The sequence below is a fragment of the Maniola hyperantus genome, chromosome 10 (assembly GCF_902806685.2).
Source record: "Maniola hyperantus chromosome 10, iAphHyp1.2, whole genome shotgun sequence".
Taxonomy (NCBI): domain Eukaryota; kingdom Metazoa; phylum Arthropoda; class Insecta; order Lepidoptera; family Nymphalidae; genus Maniola; species Maniola hyperantus.
In genome coordinates, this window is record NC_048545.1 from 3,583,031 (window position 1) to 3,605,655 (window position 22,625).

Here is a 22,625-nt window from a genome sequence, read left to right on the forward strand (position 1 = left end):
CCTAAAAATGATTATCATCATCATAATCTCAATCCATCGTTCGAACCAACTCAATACTGAGCACGAGTCTCTCCTCTCAGAATGAGAAGGGTTACTTCTCTAGGGCTACTCTAGGTCATAGTCCACCACGCCGCGCTGGTCGAGTGCGGATTGGCAGATCAAGTTTCATATTTGTTTCAGTGTATGAACCACAGCGACTGCTGCACCTTCTCCTGTTTAGGCTACTTGAAGAAATGCGTGTCTTAAAACGTAGTAACATGAAGAAGAGTTAATTTATTTATTCAACTTAAAATAAATACCACATCAAAGTACCTATAGGTATCCCCAATAATTATTATAAGTGCTGAACTTGGACGAACTGAATCAAGATTCGGGATCACGATTGTTGAAACGACTTAAAATTTTAGATGATATTTTCGATCTGTAATTTTTATGTTCTAGAATAAGTTTGATATTTTCGTTTATTGTATTTTCATTTGAATCTATAAAAAAATAAAAAATAAATTATCCGACTTAAATATTTTTCATAAATGAAATACATAGGAACTTATTTCACATAATAAATTGAAATACTTATGTACTTAGTAATTAAATTATTGATGAAAAATTTAAAAATGTTACATAAAATAAATGAATTTTAAAATAAGCTGCTTGTTTTTATTAAAAAAGAATATCTATAATATAAAAATGAATCACTAAATGTGTTGCTCATCGCAAATCTCGAGAACAGCTGAACCGATTTCGCTAACTCTTTTTTTATAATATTCCTTGAAGTACGAGGATGGTTCTTACGGAGAGAAAAATTTAATTCAACCTCACCTTCAATTTTCTAAACTCCACCCGAGCCAAGCCGGGGCAGGTCAGCTAGTAAGTAGTCAATAATATTATTATGTAGCCTGTGGCCATACGGCGGCGTTCTAGAAACGAACTGAATAGGGTTGCCAACACATGTTTTTTTTTTGCAAAAACATTATAAATGACCGACTTCTAGATGGAATGGTCTTAAGAGGTAGCCCAACCACGGCCGAACAAATTTTTTTTCAAAAATGATAATTATATACAGGGTGTAACCAGAATGCTGGCAAAAACGAGACAGGCGATAGTTTTAATTTTTTTTTAAATTCAGATACAGGTTAGCCCTTGACTGCAATCTCACATGGTGGTAAGTGACGATGCAGTCTAAGATGGTAGCGGGCTAACCTGGAACGGGTATGGCAGTTTTTAATAAGCCCATGCCCCTTTGGTTTCTACACGGCATCGTACCGCAACGCTAAATCGCTTGGTGGTACGGCTTTGCCGGTACTGTTAGTACTGATGATTACTGATTTATGATACCACACAAAACGCGAAAAAAATAAAAGTCCTATAATTTTGTAAAAGTTTACGATATATTGCAAATAAAACATCTGACTGACACTAGAGGTCAACGAACGTTGCGTAAGTAGGCCACTCAGTCGTCGTAGGCGGGACATTGACCCGAGTTTTTGCACGCTTTACATTGCGGGTTTAAAAAATACAAAATCACTAGAACTACAAAATGAGGCAAATGGTTATTGGTATTATTGTGTTTAGGTAGTATAACAATAACGCAAAGTTTTTGCTAGCGTTCTGGTTACACCCTGTATTAAAATTGCTGTACACCAACTCTGTAACCGTATGTTACTGATTTATTATACTTAATAGCACTATAACTGGCCTAAAGTTAATTTACTCTGCTAGGTCTCCTATGGAAAAAATGATAAATTAATCTTAGCCCAGTAAGTAAAAGTAAAATCACTTGTGACTTGTGAAAAAATTCAATTAGGTTCTTGTGTCTCATAGTGGGACTTGAAATACTTGAAAGGGTATACCTACGAAATAGGTACGAAATCAATATGAATAAGACGCGTTTAGTTACAAAAAACTTTTACAAACAAACTTACCTACTTATCTCTACGGACCCAATCATAGTGTGTGCTATATCATGCTAGGTATGTATTTGCATACATGACACAGGATAGTAGCTTTTGTGAATCATTTTGTATGTTGTTGGCGGTTTCCTCTTACTATATCATTCGCCAACAAGCTCCGTCGAGGCATAACTTGAATTTACAATTTAAGTACCTACTGTTAAAGAAGGTTTTGTATTAATTTATGTGTCACACTGGCTGTCTATTTTATTCTAATTCTTTTTAAAATTTGAAATGTCACTCTAACATGTCCTATAATAAAAATATGTTTTCTCAAAGTATATTATTTATTTAATTGAATTTTATCGATCCTAAAACGGACTCTAATATGAGAAATTTTTATAGCTGCATCATTATCAATTTGCAGCTTGGGAATTTCTTTTAATTTGGTAACTTCATTAAACAGTCTCTTAAGCCATACAATTTCACGAGCTGCTTCACTAGCTGCTACGAGCTCCGCTTCAGTACTCGAAATTGCTACTGATGTTTGCTTCCGACTTGCCCAAGCAATTACTCCTCCAGCATACATACACAGAATTCCAGATGTAGAGCGTCCTGTGTTTGGATCTCCACCGTGATCTGCGTCACTATAACATTCTAAGATTCCAGACTTGTAATCTTTCTTATATACAATTCCAAAATCTATTGTTCCTTTGATGTAACGAAAAATGCGCTTGACCTTTTGTACGTCTTCTGTAGTGGGATTAGCAAGTGACCTGGATACAAAACTTACAGCGTACGATATATCTGGTCTGCTTGCTGTCATCAAGTATGCTAATGCACCAACAGCTTCTCTATAAGGAAACTTAACATCATTCTCCTTTTCAGAATCTGTATGAGCTTCTTTAATAATTGGAGTATTGACTGCTTTACAGTCACTCATCCCAAAGCGTTCTAGTAGCTTTTGAGCATAATGCTTTTGTGAAACTACAATTCCACCATGTTTATCACTAGAAAGTTCTAAACCAAGAAAGTAATTAGCTGGTTTAGTGGTTATCTTGAACCTACTTCTCAATTCAGCTATAAACTTCTCAGAATCTTTCTGATTTGTTGATGCAACAAGTCCATCATCAACATAGAGCGCTAGAATAATTTTATTGCCTCGTCGATTTCTAATAAACAAACATGGATCTGTGTCACATTGTTTAAAGCCAATATTTTTCAGATAGTCGACAATACATTTGTTCCAACATCTGGGAGCCTGTTTAAGCCCGTATAGACTTCTCTTCAATTTACAGACTTTATTTGTGCCATCACTATAGCCTTCTGGTTGTTTCATATAGATATCTTCTTCTAATAAACCATTCAAAAAGGCAGTTGTTACATCAAACTGTAAGAGAGATAGTCCTTCGTTTGCAGCGATGCTTAAAATTGACCTAATAGTTGACATTCTAGCAACAGGGCTAAATGTTTCCTCATAATCAATTCCCTTCTCCTGAGTATAACCTCTTGCTACAAGTCTAGCTTTATATTTGTCGAGGCTTCCATCAGCATTGGTCTTCTTTTTATAGATCCATTTACAAGAAATAAGCTTTCTGTCTTTCGGTTTATCCACAAGTATCCAAGTTTTATTCTCTTTCAGAGAATTTAGCTCACTTTCCATAGCTTTCAACCATTCAGCTTTTTCAGAACTATTTATAGCTTGTTTATATGTTTCAGGTTCGCCTAAATCATTTACAACAGTAGATATAAAATAGTCATCGAATCGCACTGGTGGTCTTAGTATAGATCTATCTCGAAGAGTTCTTGTTTCAGGAATTTCTTCATCCTCAGAATCAGAGGAATTAGGAGTAACATATGATTCATTAGACTCGTCTTCATTTTGACTGATGATTTCATTTCCATTAGTCGACGAAGTGGGAATTACTTCATGTGAGCTTGAATCTGGAGCATTCAATGTTTGAGGCATACTAGAAACAGCATCATCTTGTAATACATCCTCCCTTGCATCGAACATTGGATGATTTTCATTAGTCTTAGGGAAGTGAATTTCTATACTTTGTTCATCTGCTTCAGTTGCATCTGAATCTAATCCAATTGATCTAATAATCGACTCATTAAATGTTACATCCCTCGATCTGATTAATTTAACATTGCCGTTATTATCACAGCCCAATAATCTGTAACCATCATTACCATCATAACCAATGAGAATACATTTATCGGCTTTCTTGGAGAGTTTTGTTCGCTTTTGTTTTGGAACGTGAGCGTAACATTCACTACCAATTATCCTTAAATGTTTAATGGATGGTTTTTGTCCAAACCATAACTCAAATGGTGATTTACCTTCTGTAGAAGTCGGTCCAGTTCTGTTCAGAACATAAGCAGCAGTGTTGACAAGCTCTGACCAACAAGCAAGTGGAAGTTCTTCATGAGCATGCATCATAGTACGAGCAGCCTCAACTAAAGTTCTGTTATCTCTTTCACAACACCCATTTTGCTCTGGTGTATATGGCATTATCAATCTTTGCTGAATACCATGAGACTTTAAAATATTTTCTACAGCCTCGTTATGAAATTCTCCACCATTATCGCTGAGAATTGTTTTTATTACATGACCAGCAGTCTTTGTTTCATTAATCATCTGTACAAGCTTATCTTTAACTTCAAACTTGTTTTTGATAAAATAAATTTGACGATACTTGCTGTAATCATCTTTAAAAAGTACAAAATAGCGAAATTTACTGAAAGAATTTGGGAACGGACCACACACATCAGTATGTATAATCTCTCCTGGTACTTTAGCTCTTTCTCTTGTTCCAAATTTACATCTGTGTGTTTTACCATAGACACATCCTGTGCATAATTGAGAATCGAGTTTTACTTTGATACCAAGTTCCTTTTCTAACAAAAGTTTAACATGTCTTTTATTCTGGTGACAAAATCGTTCGTGATACAGTTGTAGGATATTATCATTAGATATATTAGAGTCCGTTTTAGGATCGATAAAATTCAATTAAATAAATAATATACTTTGAGAAAACATATTTTTATTATAGGACATGTTAGAGTGACATTCCAATTTTAAAAAGAATTAGAATAAAATAGACAGCCAGTGTGACACATAAATTAATACAAAACCTTCTTTAACATCCTCCCGTTTTGAGAAATTTATGTCACCAAGCCGATTAACTTACAAATAAACATAAGTCTAGGCTTATGGATAGGCTTAGTTAGAATATCTGCACATTGATATTCTGTGGGAACATATTTGACTTCAAGATCATTTTCTGAAACTAATTCTCTGACATAAAAATGTCTTAAAGCAATATGTTTCGTACGTCGATGAAGCTCTGGATTTTGAGAAATTTTTATAGCTGCATCATTATCAATTTGCAGCTTGGGAATTTCTTTTAATTTGGTAACTTCATTAAACAGTCTCTTAAGCCATACAATTTCACGAGCTGCTTCACTAGCTGCTACGAGCTCCGCTTCAGTACTCGAAATTGCTACTGATGTTTGCTTCCGACTTGCCCAAGCAATTACTCCTCCAGCATACATACACAGAATTCCAGATGTAGAGCGTCCTGTGTTTGGATCTCCACCGTGATCTGCGTCACTATAACATTCTAAGATTCCAGACTTGTAATCTTTCTTATATACAATTCCAAAATCTATTGTTCCTTTGATGTAACGAAAAATGCGCTTGACCTTTTGTACGTCTTCTGTAGTGGGATTAGCAAGTGACCTGGATACAAAACTTACAGCGTACGATATATCTGGTCTGCTTGCTGTCATCAAGTATGCTAATGCACCAACAGCTTCTCTATAAGGAAACTTAACATCATTCTCCTTTTCAGAATCTGTATGAGCTTCTTTAATAATTGGAGTATTGACTGCTTTACAGTCACTCATCCCAAAGTGTTCTAGTAGCTTTTGAGCATAATGCTTTTGTGAAACTACAATTCCACCATGTTTATCACTAGAAAGTTCTAAACCAAGAAAGTAATTAGCTGGTTTAGTGGTTATCTTGAACCTACTTCTCAATTCAGCTATAAACTTCTCAGAATCTTTCTGATTTGTTGATGCAACAAGTCCATCATCAACATAGAGCGCTAGAATAATTTTATTGCCTCGTCGATTTCTAATAAACAAACATGGATCTGTGTCACATTGTTTAAAGCCAATATTTTTCAGATAGTCGACAATACATTTGTTCCAACATCTGGGAGCCTGTTTAAGCCCGTATAGACTTCTCTTCAATTTACAGACTTTATTTGTGCCATCACTATAGCCTTCTGGTTGTTTCATATAGATATCTTCTTCTAATAAACCATTCAAAAAGGCAGTTGTTACATCAAACTGTAAAAGAGATAGTCCTTCGTTTGCAGCGATGCTTAAAATTGACCTAATAGTTGACATTCTAGCAACAGGGCTAAATGTTTCCTCATAATCAATTCCCTTCTCCTGAGTATAACCTCTTGCTACAAGTCTAGCTTTATATTTGTCGAGGCTTCCATCAGCATTGGTCTTCTTTTTATAGATCCATTTACAAGAAATAAGCTTTCTGTCTTTCGGTTTATCCACAAGTATCCAAGTTTTATTCTCTTTCAGAGAATTTAGCTCACTTTCCATAGCTTTCAACCATTCAGCTTTTTCAGAACTATTTATAGCTTGTTTATATGTTTCAGGTTCGCCTAAATCATTTACAACAGTAGATATAAAATAGTCATCGAATCGCACTGGTGGTCTTAGTATAGATCTATCTCGAAGAGTTCTTGTTTCAGGAATTTCTTCATCCTCAGAATCAGAGGAATTAGGAGTAACATATGATTCATTAGACTCGTCTTCATTTTGACTGATGATTTCATTTCCATTAGTCGACGAAGTGGGAATTACTTCATGTGAGCTTGAATCTGGAGCATTCAATGTTTGAGGCATACTAGAAACAGCATCATCTTGTAATACATCCTCCCTTGCATCGAACATTGGATGATTTTCATTAGTCTTAGGGAAGTGAATTTCTATACTTTGTTCATCTGCTTCAGTTGCATCTGAATCTAATCCAATTGATCTAATAATCGACTCATTAAATGTTACATCCCTCGATCTGATTAATTTAACATTGCCGTTATTATCACAGCCCAATAATCTGTAACCATCATTACCATCATAACCAATGAGAATACATTTATCGGCTTTCTTGGAGAGTTTTGTTCGCTTTTGTTTTGGAACGTGAGCGTAACATTCACTACCAATTATCCTTAAATGTTTAATGGATGGTTTTTGTCCAAACCATAACTCAAATGGTGATTACCTTCTGTAGAAGTCGGTCCAGTTCTGTTCAGAACATAAGCAGCAGTGTTGACAAGCTCTGACCAACAAGCAAGTGGAAGTTCTTCATGAGCATGCATCATAGTACGAGCAGCCTCAACTAAAGTTCTGTTATCTCTTTCACAACACCCATTTTGCTCTGGTGTATATGGCATTATCAATCTTTGCTGAATACCATGAGACTTTAAAATATTTTCTACAGCCTCGTTATGAAATTCTCCACCACTATCGCTGAGAATTGTTTTTATTACATGACCAGCAGTCTTTGTTTCATTAATCATCTGTACAAGCTTATCTTTAACTTCAAACTTGTTTTTGATAAAATAAATTTGACGATACTTGCTGTAATCATCTTTAAAAAGTACAAAATAGCGAAATTTACTGAAAGAATTTGGGAACGGACCACACACATCAGTATGTATAATCTCTCCTGGTACTTTAGCTCTTTCTCTTGTTCCAAATTTACATCTGTGTGTTTTACCATAGACACATCCTGTGCATAATTGAGAATCGAGTTTTACTTTGATACCAAGTTCCTTTTCTAACAAAAGTTTTACATGTCTTTTATTCTGGTGACAAAATCGTTCGTGATACAGTTGTAGGATATTATCATTAGATACAGTGTTCAATTCAGGAGTTTGTATTTTAATTGCTTGTATATTTAACTTATACAGACCTCCATTTTTAACGCGTTTTCCAATTAAATTAATTTTTCCTTTTACTTTCAACATACACGATTCTCTTTCAGATATAAAGACACTGTCCTCTAGTTTGTCTTGTGCGGCAAGAACAGAAAATAAATTTCTTTTTATTTCAGGTACATACCATACGTCACAAAGCCTTATATATTCTTGCTGTCCATGAACGTCTGCTATTATATCAACTGTACCTTTACCGATAGCTTGTATTTTAGCGCCATTTGCAGTTGTAACCGATTGGTTATTAGTAAAATATTGAAATGTAGAAAATATGTCATTGCAACAAGAGACATGGCTAGTTGCACCATTGTCGACATACCAATTCTCATCATCTCTTTCAATTACATTTACTGTTTCATTCGTTTCAATCTGCATTAGTGAAAGTGTAAAGTTGGCATCTTTAGCTTTACTTGTTGATGGATTTTGTGGCTTAGGAGGTTTACCATCCGATATCCACTTATAACAGCTTTTGACTTTGTGTCCAGTAAGGCCGCAATAACCACATTTTTTCTTTTTATTCATTTTACTATGTACAACTAGTGCTTCAGTATTTTCTTCTTTATTTGTAAGCGATCGTTCATAAGCGCAAATTTGAGCTGTCAAATTATCAATATTACGATCCTTTTTAGACATAAGCATCCAACTAGATTTAAATGGAAAATAGCTGTCATCAGGTAAAGTTTCTAAGATCTTGCAGATGAGTAAAATCTCTGGAAGGTCATATTTTTCTTTATCTTGAAGATCATCTTTTTCAGATTTTTGTAGTTCTACTTTCAATTCATGCCATATATTTTTCAATTTAGATATATGCATTGACATGTCATGAGAAGGATCTTTACGATAGCCGAAGAAACTGTAGCATAGTGTATAGCTTTTATCTTCAGATGTACCATCAAACAGAGTGTGCAATTCTTCCCAAACCTGTTTAGCATTTGTGAATCTCATCACTTTTTGTAGAGTAGCATCTGACATATTAGCCATTAAAATGAACATTGCAGTATTGTTTTTCTCATTGTATGTTCTCAGAGCTTTTTGATAAGAATCAAAAACTTCTGCTGATGCTGTGCTATCCGGTTCCTTTGGTTTGTTTAGATTGCCATATGAGTGACTGTAAAGCAGTCAATACTCCAATTATTAAAGAAGCTCATACAGATTCTGAAAAGGAGAATGATGTTAAGTTTCCTTATAGAGAAGCTGTTGGTGCATTAGCATACTTGATGACAGCAAGCAGACCAGATATATCGTACGCTGTAAGTTTTGTATCCAGGTCACTTGCTAATCCCACTACAGAAGATGTACAAAAGGTCAAGCGCATTTTTCGTTACATCAAAGGAACAATAGATTTTGGAATTGTATATAAGAAAGATTACAAGTCTGGAATCTTAGAATGTTATAGTGACGCAGATCACGGTGGAGATCCAAACACAGGACGCTCTACATCTGGAATTCTGTGTATGTATGCTGGAGGAGTAATTGCTTGGGCAAGTCGGAAGCAAACATCAGTAGCAATTTCGAGTACTGAAGCGGAGCTCGTAGCAGCTAGTGAAGCAGCTCGTGAAATTGTATGGCTTAAGAGACTGTTTAATGAAGTTACCAAATTAAATATTAGAGTCCGTTTTAGGATCGATAAAATTCAATTAAATAAATAATATACTTTGAGAAAACATATTTTTATTATAGGACATGTTAGAGTGACATTCCAATTTTAAAAAGAATTAGAATAAAATAGACAGCCAGTGTGACACATAAATTAATACAAAACCTTCTTTAACATATTAGAGTCCGTTTTAGGATCGATAAAATTCAATTAAATAAATAATATACTTTGAGAAAACATATTTTTATTATAGTACATGTTAGAGTGACATTCCAAATTTTAAAAAGAATTAGAATAAAATAGACAGCCAGTGTGACACATAAATTAATACAAAACCTTCTTTAACATCCTCCCGTTTTGAGAAATTTATGTCACCAAGCCGATTAACTTACAAATAAACATAAGTCTAGGCTTATGGATAGGCTTAGTTAGAATATCTGCACATTGATATTCTGTGGGAACATATTTGACTTCAAGATCATTTTCTGAAACTAATTCTCTGACATAAAAATGTCTTAAAGCAATATGTTTCGTACGTCGATGAAGCTCTGGATTTTGAGAAATTTTTATAGCTGCATCATTATCAATTTGCAGCTTGGGAATTTCTTTTAATTTGGTAACTTCATTAAACAGTCTCTTAAGCCATACAATTTCACGAGCTGCTTCACTAGCTGCTACGAGCTCCGCTTCAGTACTCGAAATTGCTACTGATGTTTGCTTCCGACTTGCCCAAGCAATTACTCCTCCAGCATACATACACAGAATTCCAGATGTAGAGCGTCCTGTGTTTGGATCTCCACCGTGATCTGCGTCACTATAACATTCTAAGATTCCAGACTTGTAATCTTTCTTATATACAATTCCAAAATCTATTGTTCCTTTGATGTAACGAAAAATGCGCTTGACCTTTTGTACGTCTTCTGTAGTGGGATTAGCAAGTGACCTGGATACAAAACTTACAGCGTACGATATATCTGGTCTGCTTGCTGTCATCAAGTATGCTAATGCACCAACAGCTTCTCTATAAGGAAACTTAACATCATTCTCCTTTTCAGAATCTGTATGAGCTTCTTTAATAATTGGAGTATTGACTGCTTTACAGTCACTCATCCCAAAGCGTTCTAGTAGCTTTTGAGCATAATGCTTTTGTGAAACTACAATTCCACCATGTTTATCACTAGAAAGTTCTAAACCAAGAAAGTAATTAGCTGGTTTAGTGGTTATCTTGAACCTACTTCTCAATTCAGCTATAAACTTCTCAGAATCTTTCTGATTTGTTGATGCAACAAGTCCATCATCAACATAGAGCGCTAGAATAATTTTATTGCCTCGTCGATTTCTAATAAACAAACATGGATCTGTGTCACATTGTTTAAAGCCAATATTTTTCAGATAGTCGACAATACATTTGTTCCAACATCTGGGAGCCTGTTTAAGCCCGTATAGACTTCTCTTCAATTTACAGACTTTATTTGTGCCATCACTATAGCCTTCTGGTTGTTTCATATAGATATCTTCTTCTAATAAACCATTCAAAAAGGCAGTTGTTACATCAAACTGTAAGAGAGATAGTCCTTCGTTTGCAGCGATGCTTAAAATTGACCTAATAGTTGACATTCTAGCAACAGGGCTAAATGTTTCCTCATAATCAATTCCCTTCTCCTGAGTATAACCTCTTGCTACAAGTCTAGCTTTATATTTGTCGAGGCTTCCATCAGCATTGGTCTTCTTTTTATAGATCCATTTACAAGAAATAAGCTTTCTGTCTTTCGGTTTATCCACAAGTATCCAAGTTTTATTCTCTTTCAGAGAATTTAGCTCACTTTCCATAGCTTTCAACCATTCAGCTTTTTCAGAACTATTTATAGCTTGTTTATATGTTTCAGGTTCGCCTAAATCATTTACAACAGTAGATATAAAATAGTCATCGAATCGCACTGGTGGTCTTAGTATAGATCTATCTCGAAGAGTTCTTGTTTCAGGAATTTCTTCATCCTCAGAATCAGAGGAATTAGGAGTAACATATGATTCATTAGACTCGTCTTCATTTTGACTGATGATTTCATTTCCATTAGTCGACGAAGTGGGAATTACTTCATGTGAGCTTGAATCTGGAGCATTCAATGTTTGAGGCATACTAGAAACAGCATCATCTTGTAATACAAAGAGACACCATTGTCGACATACCAATTCTCATCATCTCTTTCAATTACATTTACTGTTTCATTCGTTTCAATCTGCATTAGTGAAAGTGTAAAGTTGGCATCTTTAGCTTTACTTGTTGATGGATTTTGTGGCTTAGGAGGTTTACCATCCGATATCCACTTATAACAGCTTTTGACTTTGTGTCCAGTAAGGCCGCAATAACCACATTTTTTCTTTTTATTCATTTTACTATGTACAACTAGTGCTTCAGTATTTTCTTCTTTATGTCTAAAAAGGATCGTAATATTGATAATTCTTTTTAAAATTTGAAATGTCACTCTAACATGTCCTATAATAAAAATATGTTTTCTCAAAGTATATTATTTATTTAATTGAATTTTATCGATCCTAAAACGGACTCTAATACCTACTTACCTAGTTACCATGACTCGCTTAGTTTTTGCATTGTTCTTTGTTATTGTTTTTGCTGGTTACAATGCGAATGCATATTTAAGGAATAGAATAACCATAGTTTTAGAGGACGTGCCGATGCCTCTACAAATTGATAATAATAATTTAAATGTTGAGGAAACTCCCATGGAATATCTTTTAAGGGTTTACAAAAAGTGCGCACAAATAGGAGAATTCGTAAGTGTATTTTTCGTATCAACAGTGTTTTACTATGATTAAACAGATTAGTAGGTACCTATCGTAGTTAATCCATACTTAATATTATAAATGCGAAAGTGTGTCTGTCTGTCTGTCTGCTAGCCTTTCACGGCCCATCCGTTCAACCGATTTTGACGCTTAGATCCCGGGGAAGGACATAGGCTTCTTTTTTATCCCGGAAAATCAAAGAGGGAATGGGATTTTTAAAAACCTAAATCCACGCGGACGAAGTCGCGGGCATCATCTATTTCTAAATAAATGTATCTATCAAAAGTGGCTTATTTGCTGTATATGTTATAGAGACTAGAGAGAGAGAGCCAGCGCGCTGCGCGTGCCAGACTGAAAGGTTTCTCTGCGTATTGTCCCCAACACTGGGAGCAATGTTTGTATGTATGTTTGTTTGGATCATGATGGCTTTGGGAGATAACAGTTAATAAAGGTGTAAAAGCCTGTGTACCTACCTGTTATCCCTCAAAGCCACCATGATCCAAACAAACATCCAACTTTCACAGCAGAGAAACTTTCAGCTTTAATAATAAGGAAGGTCTGGCACGCGCTGGCTCTTATTCCATTATGTAAGTTGGAAACGTGGGTCCAATTGTGAATTTCACAATAATACTACCTATCTAATATACGATGACAAGTTTGTACCTAAGTCTTGACTATGATTTCGCATGATGATATTGATGAGCCATAGATATACATACATACATCTCTGAAACTGAAGATTGAGTAAGCTCTAATAAATATATCTGGAAAATATAACTCTCTTATAAATATTTTATAGCCCCTTTCTATCTTATGGCTATATTCTACACAATTTTATCGCTTCTTCCGTTTATGCACCCTACAACAGCTACTCTAGGGTGTACATTCAGAAACGTGTGTCCTGTGTCCATCTATCTACTGAGTATACACCCTACGGTGACTGTTTTTGGGTGAGTAAACGGAATAAGCCAATTTGATTTCTTTTTTCAGTGTAACAACAACAGTGATTGCTGCTCCCACTCCTGCTTGGGCTTTATGAAGAGATGTGTTTCATAAAGGTGTTAAAGGATCAGAGAAACAGGATAAACAACCTAGAATACATTTATTTTTTAATTTTACGCATCGGGTGTATTGGATGATTCAAATGTGTTAGATCAGGAGGATTCGCCGAGAGGTATTGAAGTTCCTTCATCGCACCTTCAGAGATCTTCCAAAGTTCAGGATAGTCATTTTTGAAATTATTGTACCAATGGGAGATCTGTAAAAACGATCATTATATTAAAACTCTCCTCAACTATTAACTTGTTTTATTAAAGCAAACCTCCTCCGCAAGACCTGCAAAGTAGGTAATTGCTTATTAATTTAGGTCCTAAAACTTTAATTAAACTTTTATGATGTGTAGATACTTAACTACTTAGTAACTAATGATGATTTTAAGTATAGAAATCTGAGATAAGGTCAATAAATAAATCAAAATTTACCCGTATATACTTGCTGAAGTCCAAACCCATAGCTTCCATAGTCATGTTGGCGTTAAAAAGAGGAAAGTCTGCGATAGTTAAGTGATCCGCCGCCGCGTACCTGGTGCCCGATCTTAAGAAATACTCTTCCAAAACGTCCAATGCCATGTAAATTTTCTTCAAACCTAATTCTGTGCGTTCGTAGTCGAAAAACACTGGATCTACCTGAAATTAATATTAAATGTGTTATAATAAAAGATGGGTAAAAGTAATCTAGTAAAACATTAAAAACGGCGTTATTAAAAGCTGGCTACAATAGTATTTTTTGCTTTAAGAAGACTGCAGAGTATTTATATCATGCTCAGAAAAATCCCATCCCCTAAGCTTTTGATTTGATTATTCAAGTGCCAATAAACAAATTCCTGAAAATTCGGCAACATTGACAGTAGGTAGTGTTTTGGTTTGGTGCTGCAAATAATATAATTTTACAGGTTGAGTCTGGAGGTGCCTAAATCATATATGTATAGGTAACCCCAGTGGCGTAGCTACCTTGGGTGGCACCCGGTGCGGAAGTTGGTGGTGTCACCCCATCGAAAGTAATAAGCAATAAATCTTTAACCGACTTCCAAAAAGGAGGTGGTTCTCAATTCGGCCCGTTTTTTTAATGTATGTTCACCGATTTTTCGAGGTTTCTGGACAGATTTGCAAAATTGTGTTTCCGTGGTGGTCTCATAAAAATTTCTAGATCCGACTCCTCAATCTTGATGCTGCAGGGTTACTGCCCGCCTAAGTTATCAAGATTCAGGAAGTGTTCATAGTAAATTAACGTTGTAGGTACTAAGCAACGACCTTATGCTTGGACTCCAAGTCCCAACTCCTCAAAGTTTAGAGACCGGGTGGGTGTCACCCCAAAGAAGGTGACACCCAATGTGGACCGCCGCCGCCGCCCCCCCTCTGCTATGCCACTGGGTAACCCAACTACCTGTTTGTTCGCTAATAATATAGAAAGTGTGAGTGTGATTATTATTTTTACTAGTTCATCAGATTTATATGAAGTGCTTATCTGACTTTTAATATGATATCCCAGAATTTTCAACACATTTTTTATAAATAACGTATGTAATTATGATTTTAACTTACTGTGTATGCAGATATGTTGGCGTAGTAAGTTGATAGGCTGAAGCAAAGTCGATGATTCACGATGGCTCTGGAAAAATTCGTTATCGACGTTTATCCTGTTGTTCTTATTAGTACAACTACCTACTACATTAATTGAGTTTAAAACGTTATTTTCCTGATAAATGTTGTAAGTAGGTAGGTACCTATTAGTTTCTGTTCGTGGTACAGATCTTGATGGAAAAAAAACGATGAAGACTTTATAACAGCTTCATTTGAATGGGTTAGATGTCATTGATTCCACGTACATAGTTCTACAGTTCAGAGTTCCGTATTCCAATCGTATAAAAGTTATAACTACAACATCACAGATACGTATCTGGATTAGTATGTTGCTTATTTTAACCGTAAATGCAAGCCGTTGCACACAAAACTGTGATTGCAGGACATGAAAATCTGAACTCAGAACTTTGCTGCTAAACTCTTAAGCCGCTGATATTGAAAAAATAACAACCAGTTTATAAGTAGGAGGTATTAAATAAAACTGTTTTTTAAAGTAAGTACCTGGCTATCGGTTCCTGTGGATAAATATTAGAGTATGGCTTATACTTGTCGCAAATGTACTGCAGGATTGCATTGCTCTCGCTTAGAAAGAATCCGTCATCGTCCAAGACAGGAATCAATTTTTGTGGGTTCATCTGGAATATACATAGATAGGTAAGTATTTAAGAATTACAAATATGTACATTTTATTAGGTAGGTAGGTAGGTACGGTGAAAGTTATTCAGCACGTATAGGGTTTGCTGAAGGAATTTGCCAGCTACGCATCTTGTATTGATATTTCAGACATATTACATTTTTCTCAATATCATAATCTAAATATATACTTAAAACGAAAAAGTGACTGACTGACTGTCAACGTGACGATAAATTTGCAGTGTATCTACCTAAAAATTTTACAAATTACATGCTCACTTGAATTCTTTAAACATCGTGAGGAAACCTGCATGCCTGAGAATCCTCCATAATGTTCTCAAAGATGTGTGAAGTCTGCCAATCCACATTTGGCTAGCTTGATGGACTATGAGATAAACCCTTTGCAATCTGAGAGGAGACCCATGCTCAATTTGTGGGCCGGCGATGGTTTTAGATGAAGAAGATAGTGATGATTATGATTATGATGATGATGATGTGTTCCTTACCTTTGCAAATTCTGCAGTCATGTGTTCTCCTTGGCCAAAGTCCACATTGATCAGTTCAAACGGGATCTCCAATGTCGTCAAAGCCTGCCTCACCGAGATAGTTGGCGGGCCTTCAGACACTCCGTATAGTTTTAGCACCATTTTCTGAAATTAGGAAAAAAAAATGTAACCACTGAGGTAGTAGGTACATAATTACATAATAACATAATAATTCAATGAACGTAGGTACTTAACAAGATATTTGATTTAGGAAATCACTATAGGAAGGTAGGTATGTTCAACTGTGGACGTCCGTTGGAACAACGATGAAGCTAAAGCAAATAGCAATACGTTTGTTTAAAGGGAGATTGAAATTAGTCGTAGGTACGAGTATATATATCTACAAATCTCACCCATAATGGGCCATGACAACATATAAAAATATATTATGTTCGTAACTAGGTACTACCTAGATAATATAATATACTAGATGATATATATATATATATATATATATATATATATATATATAAATAAATAAATAAATAATGATGCCCGCGACTTCGTCCGCATGGTTTTAAGTTTTTAAAAATCCCGTGGGAACTCTTTGATTTTCCAGGATAAAAGTAGCCTAGGTACCTACCCTATATACCTACCCATAATATGTCGTTTTTATTTTGCTGTCCCAAGTTGGCGACGAGTTGAGTTGTTTTACGGGGAATTGTTCAGAAGATGGTCGGTGTACGTAACATTTGGGGAGGGAAAAATCTACTGTTGTGGGTACGGCGCGTTACATTGGGGTGGAGGGAGGAAGGGTAAAAAATCTTTAAAAAATGCGTTACGTCATACTTGATCGACCCATAGGCAGGTACCTAAGACCTATTATTATAGGTACCTACGTAGTTAGACCGTACGATGAATTTAAAGCCGTTTTTTAAAACTTAATTGAACTACCTAAGAACAAACCTTATTTCAACAAGTAGACGTTCACAAATCACAATCTATTGTGGTAAATCAAACACAAGACAATCCACTGAATCCTTTCACTTCTGTACTATTTCTGTATCTATCTACTGTAGATTTTGGCCGCAGTAGGTGGATGGACTGATTTGCTGTTATCTTCAGAGTGCAGATAATATAAATATGACGTCACCGGCCATACCTAGAGATAATCACATCACTGCTAACTATGTATGTTATGTATGTAGGTACCTACCTACCGATATAGTTAGCAGTGACGTGATAATCTCAAGGACTCAAGCCGTGATCTCAAGTCTATGATAGTTAGGTACTCATTTATTTGACTAAGTACAAATTTCATGCTTGATTACCATTTCTCCTGAATTTGGAGTCCTGATATAGGTACCCTAGATAGATAGGTAGGTACCCTAAAAACAAGGGTACCTAGGTTCTACACAGGAAGACCTTCCAGTTCTTAGCTGCAACAAACAGCGCCTTGACATAATTATTGAAAGCACACAAATAAAAGATGTGACAACAACTAAGTAGGTAGGTAGGTAGGAACTATTATAGGTAAGTACCTAAGCGGATTTAATTTACTAAGTTATAATTTAGCCTAACCACAAGATGGTTCAACTTGTAAATAAACCCTCTAGCGCATACCTACTGTGTTTGTAAGCAAAACTTGTCAATAAAAAAAGTGTCGAATCCTCTAGCACCCATTTTGGTCTGCCAGAGAGGGAGGAACCTAAAAAACTTTCTTTGCCATCAAGCTGCTCGACTGTCTCGGACATGGAGGTCTATATGGGTTAATTTTGACATGACAGTTGACGTACAGATAGAGCAAATATGGCGAGTGCGTTCTCAAAATGTATGCATAGGTGCAACTATCTACCAAACTATTTCCACACGAGTAGATATACTCATGTGCTATTTCCTTTCCTAAGGCATTCCGAACCAGTGGTAGATGCATCCGACTATTCGTAAGCACTTGTAAAAGTTTATACGAATAAAAAAAAAAAAAAAATTCATTTCATTTTCATTTAAAGGTTTCGGGGCAGAATAATATGACCCGAAAATGGTGAGCAAATTCATCGCTTTGCTAGGAGTCTCCGAGACTTCAACTGGATTTATAATATTCGTGAGAAAGCTGTTCAAATTCATCGCTTAACTAGGAGTCTCCGAGACAAGAAACTTTTCTGGTGTAGGATTCTATAGGTCACAGGGTCAGGGATGACGTAGAAGGGGGCAAAAAGAAGATCAAAAAGGTATTTCTAACTTGCGTCTGTGCTATAGAGATTAAGATAATTTTAAATGTTTCTGAAATATTATTAAAGGTAGATTCAATGCAGTCCTAGGGTTAAGTATGGAAGTGCATATTTCATAATGTCACGAAACAGCTTTCTCACGAATATTATAAATCCAGTTGAACTGAGCTAGGACCGCCTTCAAGCGTTTGTTCTAAAAATGGGCATATGTTTTCAATGTCTTACAGTTTTGTTGTGTATTCTATTTGTTGGAACAAGTTGTCAATATCTTAGCACGAATGCGGCGTTCGGAATAGGAAACAACCGTGAAAGGCGCCAAGCTGGGTATGTTTACGATCGTCCTACTATCTCTTTCAATTTGCCTTCTCGAACTGTTGCTTCGACTCAAGCCACGAATGTTGACAGGACGTCGGCGCTACAAATGTACTATGCATACCCCGCACCTGCAGGCGGCTCAGCTAATACTGGCTACTCCAGCGGTTCTTCAGTGACCAGTTCCGCAGCAATCTCAGGGGCAGGTGGTTACAACTACAACAGAGGTGCTCAGACTAACACAGCTGGAACTACGGGAAGTATATCATCCACTGTTACTGCAGGATCAGGGTCAACTGGTTATAACTATGGTTCAGTGTCTTCAGAAGGTTCTACTGCAGTTTCTACGGGATCTGGAGGAGGAACCAGTGGTTATAAATCAGGAGATACTACGGTCCCTTCAGAAGGTAGTGGTTATAGGTACAATAGTGCCGCAGAGAATACTGCCTCAGTGTCTACAGGAGGTGCCACCGCAGTTTCTACGGGAATTGGAGGAGGATCAAGCGGTTATAGATACAGCGGTGGTGCTCAGGGTACTGGGTCAGGATCAGGAAGCACTGCTGCCACTACTTCAGAAGGTGGAGGTGGAGGCGGAGGAGTTGGTTACAGGTATAGTGGTGCCACACAGAATACTGCTTCAGTGGCAACAGGAGGAACTAATTCGGTCTCTGCGGGAACTGGAGGAGGATCTGGCGGTTATAGTTACAGTGGCGGCACACAGAATACTGGTTCAATTTCAACAGCAGGCGCTAACACAGTTTCAGGATCAGAAAGTGGTTCGGGCGGATATAAGTACACTGGTGGATCTCAGACTGCGTCTGTCACAACAGGTGCTACAGCAGTCATTTCTGGAGGTGGAGGTGGCTACAGGTACAGTGGTGCCGCACAGAATACTGCTATAGGATCAGAAGGGTCTACAATAACTGCTAGTTCAGGATCAGGTTCATCTGGTTATAGCTATAGTGGTGCCACACAAAATACTGGATCCAAGGTTACCACTAATACAGTAACGGCAAGCGGGGGATCCATTTCAGGTGGTTACAACTATGAAACACAAAATACAGGAATTAGAGACATGCAAAAAGTAACCTCAGTATCCAACCTTTATGATGTTCCATCAAGAGAATCCAATACTGCTGCAGTCGGAACTATCTCAACCAATGCTCCAGAATATTTACCGCCTTCATCTGGAGGAGGTAGTGTAACTACCAATACTCAAACCGTGGCAGAAGCACTAGTAGTTGCACCTTCTGACGAATATCTCCCACCACTTACTTCATCGATAGCAACAATGCAGGTGGCAACAACAGCGTCTATATCTGGACCGAGTGCTACTTACTTGCAACCGAGTACCCAACAACAAACAACATCTAACGCTGCTGTGTCCGGGCCGAGTACCAGTTACTTGCAACCAAGCACCCAACAACAATCAAAAACAACAACATCTAATGCTGCTGTGTCAGGTCTAAGTTCCAGTTACTTACAACCGAGGCCCCAACAACAAACTGCCTCTGTATCTGGACCAAGGTCTACTTACTTGCAACCGAATACCCAACAACGTACAAAAACAACAACCACATCCAATGCCCAAGTGTCTCGACCGAGTACTACTTATTTGCAACCAAGTACTCAACAACAAACAACAATAACTAAATCGAATGCTGCTGTATCTGGACCGAGTACGAATTACTTGCAACCGAGTATCCAACAACAAACATCAACTCAGAGACAAGTAACAGGGCAAACAGCACAGGTAGTGCCAACACAGGATTACTTACCTCCTGTTGAAAATACTGCAACTCAAACATCGGTATCTATGCCAGCAGCAACGTATTTACCACCTGTTTTTAAATAAGTACCTACCTAAATAGTTACATAAATAATAATTGCAAAACAGGAAGTTCTAAAAATACTTTTGTAACCATCAACAACAATATCTATTGCTGCGATTGCTGTACCGAAAAATAATTATTATAATCTGTAGGTAGGTACCTAACCTAATTAGTAATTTACCAAAAAACGGAAATTCAATCAATTTTGCAGCCAGACGCAAGGCGAGCCGTAATAATGCCGACACAATAATATTATTTACAAGCTTAAATTATAATAATTAGGTAATCTATTTTAATTTAAAATAAAATATTGAAAATAATGTGTAGGTAATAAATTTTATATGAAATTATTCAGCGATTTTATTTATTGTGTACCTACTTTATCATAATTAAATTATTCTACTCTTCGTACAGGGACGGTAGCTTCTAAAAGAATTCATAGGTAATACTATTCTAATAGATTAAGATCCCCGAAACGCAAGACCTGTCTTATTTTCTGAGTAACAAAATGTGTGTGGGATAGAGTACTCTTTAGGTATATTATGCAGGTTGTACGTATAGGTTCGCATATTTACTAGAAAAGGGCCAATTTAAAGATATCAGCTGCTAAAGGTACCTACGAAAAAACATTGCTCACTTTTTCTTAAAGTCTGAGTGCTGATTGTAGGTATGTTGTACAGAATAGTGTTAATAATCAATATTGCCAGACACCTCCCGTGAGGCGTAATTTTTGCCAGACGCTTTAAAGTTCGGAAAAATTAATGTAACTTGTTACTTAATCTAACTTATAGGCCGTCTTAATTTTTATTTTATGATACTCAGGGAACTAACTAACTATATCAATACTTTTTGTAAGCAGCCAGAACAATCGTAGGATTCGTAGGGACCAAACATCCGTCAGACACAATAGGCTAGTTGACACTTTTTTTAAGTAGGTCTTAAATGGTTAATATTTGTCCTATTAGATCAAAAAAATTAACACTATATTTTTTTGCGCCCTAAAAACCGTAAAACTTTAATTTAAAAATATATTTTTCTTAGACAGGTGAAAACACTGTCGGCCATGTTTGGCCGATAGATTATCTGTGCTCTGACGTCATGCATTTGTAAACAACAGCATAACCTCCCAAAGTTTAATAAACATGACTTCTATACTAGTTTACATGAAAAATATAGTAATTATCGTTATTGAATCATCCGAGAATGTAAAAAACGCATCGATAAAGACCACAGGAAAGTTGTGGACTAGAGTGCCCAGTGAAATAAATATACGTAACACGCGAAGACTTGCTTAAAGGGATCCTATATGACTAACGACTTCAACCCAAATTTATTATTGCAAAGATCACTTTGTTGTAAGTCTTACTTAATAACTTATTCAGTTTATAAAGAGAAAACGATATTTTTTTACGTTTACTATGAGTTTTTAGAAATATATAAAAACTAGCTTATGCTCGTGACTTCGTCCGCGTGGACTTCATAAATTTCAAACCCCCATTTAACTCACTCAGGGGTGGAATTTCAAAAAATCCTTTCCTAGTAGATAGCTTCTCTTTACCTACAAAGAACACACAGACCAAATTTCATGTATCTAGGACCAGTTGTTTAGATGTTTAGGCTGTGCGTTGATATATAAGTTAGTCAGGACTTTAAATTTTATATATATGGATACTACGTTAGTCCCCGCGTGACATAGGGATGACATTTCTTTGTTTACATATTTAATGACGTCACATCATGGCTGACAGCGTTTTCTGCGTTTCAAATAAAAATAAAAACTGTATTTTTTTAAATTGGATTTATATATCCATCCTGCGTTTTTAATAATTGTTATTGATATATTTCGTTGTCTTAAGCAAAATACTATAATAAATAATCATTTATTGGACGAAATTAGATATGAGTCAAGTAGTCCATTCAATGTGCGCTTGTGCTCTTGAATGTAAGCCTATAATACGAGGATCTTGCTCTATAACGTGTAGGTAAAAAAGTAGGCAAGTTCTATCTTCTGTTTAATAAGACGATCGATCCAAATATCACCGATAGCTCGAGTGTGTAGTGTAGCCCGAAGCGTGCGCGCAGCCCTGTGGTGACTGGTGTAGCCATTCTCCAATGGACGGTAGGTAGATACGAAAATATAAGAACACAATCATGATTGGCAACGACCTCTCTAGAC

General features: G+C 36.3%; 2 protein-coding genes and 1 long non-coding RNA gene across 4 annotated transcripts; 2 read left to right on the plus strand and 1 right to left on the minus strand.

Moving 5' to 3' along the window:
* Positions 1-12,167: 12,167 nt before the first annotated feature.
* LOC117985738 (uncharacterized) lies at positions 12,168-13,614 on the plus strand. The gene is made up of 2 exons (XR_004674036.2): positions 12,168-12,311; positions 13,311-13,614. It is a non-coding gene; the product is annotated as an uncharacterized lncRNA (long non-coding RNA).
* On the minus strand, positions 13,408-20,440 carry gfzf (GST-containing FLYWCH zinc-finger protein). Of its 2 annotated transcripts, none has more exons than XM_034972514.2 (6): positions 20,396-20,440; positions 16,099-16,242; positions 15,461-15,594; positions 14,921-14,987; positions 13,802-14,005; positions 13,408-13,578 (listed from the first exon to the last, which is right to left on the minus strand). In XM_034972514.2, the coding sequence occupies exons 1-6, from the start codon at positions 20,423-20,425 to the stop codon at positions 13,423-13,425; spliced, it is 735 nt and encodes a 244-aa protein (XP_034828405.1). In that variant the 5' UTR covers positions 20,426-20,440; the 3' UTR covers positions 13,408-13,422. The 2 variants fall into 2 exon arrangements, with proteins under 2 accessions (XP_034828405.1, XP_069357527.1); XM_069501426.1 differs by having other exon boundaries at positions 13,802-14,001; positions 14,917-14,987.
* LOC138402881 (sericin 1-like) lies at positions 18,235-20,571 on the plus strand. The gene is made up of 2 exons (XM_069501391.1): positions 18,235-18,629; positions 18,711-20,571. The coding sequence occupies exons 1-2, from the start codon at positions 18,505-18,507 to the stop codon at positions 20,470-20,472; spliced, it is 1,887 nt and encodes a 628-aa protein (XP_069357492.1). The 5' UTR covers positions 18,235-18,504; the 3' UTR covers positions 20,473-20,571.
* The last annotated feature ends 2,054 nt before the right edge of the window (positions 20,572-22,625 follow it).